Raw genomic sequence first — 3781 nt, 5'->3', positions numbered from 1 at the left:
TTTTGGGACACTGTATATATTTACTTTTTAACTATGTAACTATGTAAAATTATTATTTATTGCTTATCGTATTTCTTGTAGACGTGGAGAAACTGGAAATCTAATACCTTAAAAAAGGTGGCAAAGCACAAGCAATATATGATGGGGACAGGTGGCGGATCACCAAAAGATTTGCAATTATCTGCAACAGAGGATGCCTTAATAAAGTTTTTAACACCTGATGCTAGTGGTTTAAAAGATATTTCAGAAGGTGGATTTACAGATGTAATGCCAAAGTTATGATAATAATAAAACTCTCAGTTTATCTACTTCATCACATAACATTAATGAAAAACAAGACGAAACAGAAGATATATTTTTAAATGATAATTCCAATGATGAACTTTTGGAATCATATGAAGCGTATTCTCCTATTCAACAAAATAAGCAGCATATGGAATCAGTATCTATGTTATCATCAAATACTAATGTGCAGAATATACGCAATATACATGTAAAACAGAGAAAGCGTAGTATTGAGCCAAATACAAAAGTGAAGAAATATGATGAAACATTTGCTTTATCATTACATAACGTGAAGAATGTACACCAAAATAAGGAAAATTTGGTATGCATAAGATCTTTTTTGGACACGCGTTATAATATTATTTCTTTTTATAAGTATGGATTAATATAGATTTAATTTTATTGTATTTTATTTAAATATTTGTAGGAACAAGATAGTAAAACAACTTGTGAAACAACTGTTTCTTTAGATGATACAGAGAAATATATTACAAAACGTTCAGAAGGTATACCAAATCTTTTAATAAAATATATCTAAATATTATTTTTTAATTACTTTTTTTTATTATTTAGGTGCAAAGAAACCACGGCTTATGGCAACAGCAATTAACTTATTAGAAAAGAAATCAACTTTATCTGAGAATATTAAACAAGAAATGTTGGATTTGAAAAAAGAAAAGTTAGCATTGAAAAGAGAAGAAGTAAATACCTTTAAAGCAATTTTGCAGCAACTACAAAATATGAATGACAACGTGACATTTTTGCGAGAAGACTTATGTCCACAATACCTGACAACAGATGTTCAAGAGGGTCAAGAGGTTGAAGATGAGGTTCAAGAGAGTTGTCTCTCTCCTTAAACTAACCACAGATACATCGTCAATTTTGTGATGTATGCATACATTATTATTTTTACTTATATACTACAGTTTATTTAGTTGAAGTATTAAGTATACATTATTTGGTTTGCTCGTTTTTTTAGTTTATTTGTTCTGTTTAGTTTATTGGATTTATATTAATGAAATCAAATACAGAACACGAAAACTGGAGAGTACCTAGTCTAATGCATATTATATTTTTGTAAAACACAAAGTCAAATATGTGATATCTATTACTGTGATCACATCTTGAGTTTAAGTTAGATGAGACTGAGTGTTACAATTTATTACTCCAGTTACTATATTTTTATACGCTTAACAAAGTTTGATATTCTAGATACATTAGAAATAATATACGTTGCATATTATTAATTAAAAAGAATAGTCGTATGCATAAATATTTTTGTTAAACACAACGTCAGATATGTGATCTATTACTGTGATCACATCTTGAGCTTAAGTTAGGTGAGACTGAGATTGTTGAGATTTATGACTTCAGTTAATTGATACATTTTAATATGCTTAAGAAAGTTTATTGATATTCTAGATACATTAGAAATAAAAGTATACGTTGCATACATATTATTAATGAAAATAAATATTACTTTAAATATTCTGTTTTTATTACAAATGTATATTAAGAATCTTATTACTAAACTATCTGTACAGCAGTATATGCATATGTATGTTTAAAATAAAAAACTATTCAAAATACCATCTAACAATATTTCTTCGTATTTGTTCAGCATCATTTTCATTAACATCATTACATGGTATTGGTGCTTCTTGATCTATGTCCTCTAAGTATATTTCATTTGGTGGAATTCTCCATTTTACAGCAATATTGTGTAGAACACAACATGCATTTACAATATGAGCTAAAAAAAAAGAAATACGATAATAAATACTAAAACAAAGCTTCCTCTATGAGGAAGCAAAAACATTGTTTTTTTATTTAGAGGAAATTATGCTTAATACCTGCAAATTCTGGCTGATAATGCAATGCCCTTTCTTTTCGTAAACATCGCCATCGGCCTTTTAAAATACCTATACATCTTTCCACAGCACATCGTGCTGTTGTTATATGTTGTGTATATCTAAATTCTGGAGATCCCATAGGTGCATTTAAGATTGGTTTTAACAGAAAAGGCATAAGCGGATATGCAGAATCTCCTATAACACATATTAAAACGCATAATTTTATAATATTAAATCATAAAAAATAAGTAAATCTATTAAATAATGCTATGTAAATATATAAGTCAATAATATATTATTAGCTATACCTATAAGCCATGAACCTCTTTCGCCTGCTTCCTGCTGTCTTTCTAAGTGATGGAACAAACGCGAAGAACGAAAGACTCTCGAGTCATGCGTCCTTCTTCCATGCATCGCATTTACCGCTAATATTTCATTGCTGTATGAAGACACCTAATATAGAAAGATATAAATATGAATTATTGTATTTCTATTTGCAATAACATCGCATTTATTATTATTACTAAGCACTTCTTATCGTTTTTATCGTGCATATTACTTTATATGTTATATTATTTTATACGTACAAGCATCACATTTAAGGAATGATATAACTTCCTATTAATAAATAAGTATTCTCGCTCAGTTTGTGAAGGAAAGATAGCTATATGACTCCCATCAATAGCTCCAATCACTCCTGGAAATCCAGTTTTTTCGAAAAATCTGACATTAAAGATAAAATATTAAATTTTTACAATTTTTATATAAAATATAATAAACTTCATGTGTATTGTTTATATACTTACTTTTCTTTAATTTGTTGTTTTCTTCTATCTGATGTTGGAAACTTAATCCATTGTCCCATAATTCTGTTAAATGCATTTATTGTAGCATGAATAAAAACGGAGATTGATGTTTGACTCATGCACGACAAAAAATCCTGCCCGACTTTTCTTTGATAAGAACCGGATGCGAGAAAATAAAGTGTTGCAAATATCTAAAATTATAACAATTAAAAATATGAATAAAATAGAAAAAGAATAAATTAGAAAGCTATACTTACTTGCAAATTTTGAGGAATTGCTGTTGTTCTTTTTGGAACTGGCATGAAATTGATTAATTCTTCTATTAGTTGTTGAGTTGCTACCTTGGGCAATCTTAACATATATAAATATTGTATAATGTATATATGTGTAACATAATAACAATAAAATATATAATATAAAATTATTAAAAATACATATAAATAAATTACTCAATTTATGTGTAAATTGGGGTGTAAATTATATAATATTGCCAATTATGTAATATATAACATTGCAATATATATAAAATTGTAATATATAATAAAATATAATTTGCTTTTATCTTACCTATACAGTTTGAGAAATGAACTGTCTGGGATATCAAACGGATTTTGAGTATCCCTTAACCTTCTTCTTATTAAATTTAAATTATTTTGCCGCTCCTTATTCATATTTCTTTCTTCTTCTTCTTCTTCTTCTTCTCCCATCAATAACATAGCAACGACATAATCCATCTTTTAGCTTTTAGCGTCTGTTTTCTATTGCTCAGACTGACTGCACCAATATTTTCGACACAATTTGGCGTTATTCGACACAAAATTTCTTGTCGAGTAATCT

At 27.8% G+C, this 3781-nt stretch overlaps 2 protein-coding genes across 2 annotated transcripts; one reads left to right on the top strand and one right to left on the bottom strand.

Annotated features, from left to right (window-relative positions):
• Positions 1–85: 85 nt before the first annotated feature.
• LOC112451576 lies at positions 86–1159 on the top strand. The gene is made up of 3 exons (XM_025011237.1): positions 86–607; positions 713–791; positions 859–1159. The coding sequence occupies exons 1-3, from the start codon at positions 434–436 to the stop codon at positions 1140–1142; spliced, it is 537 nt and encodes a 178-aa protein (XP_024867005.1). The 5' UTR covers positions 86–433; the 3' UTR covers positions 1143–1159.
• A 611-nt stretch (positions 1160–1770) lies between these two features.
• On the bottom strand, positions 1771–3775 carry LOC112451575 (putative nuclease HARBI1). The gene is made up of 7 exons (XM_025011236.1): positions 3512–3775; positions 3202–3295; positions 2945–3135; positions 2726–2861; positions 2447–2591; positions 2139–2333; positions 1771–2038 (listed from the first exon to the last, which is right to left on the bottom strand). The coding sequence occupies exons 1-7, from the start codon at positions 3676–3678 to the stop codon at positions 1863–1865; spliced, it is 1104 nt and encodes a 367-aa protein (XP_024867004.1). The 5' UTR covers positions 3679–3775; the 3' UTR covers positions 1771–1862.
• Between the last annotated feature and the right edge of the window lie 6 nt (positions 3776–3781).

Source organism: Temnothorax curvispinosus, unplaced genomic scaffold, assembly GCF_003070985.1.
Source record: "Temnothorax curvispinosus isolate PA1 unplaced genomic scaffold, ASM307098v1 QBEX01002388.1, whole genome shotgun sequence".
Classification (NCBI taxonomy): domain Eukaryota; kingdom Metazoa; phylum Arthropoda; class Insecta; order Hymenoptera; family Formicidae; genus Temnothorax; species Temnothorax curvispinosus.
This window is presented reverse-complemented; position numbering and strand designations above follow the sequence as displayed.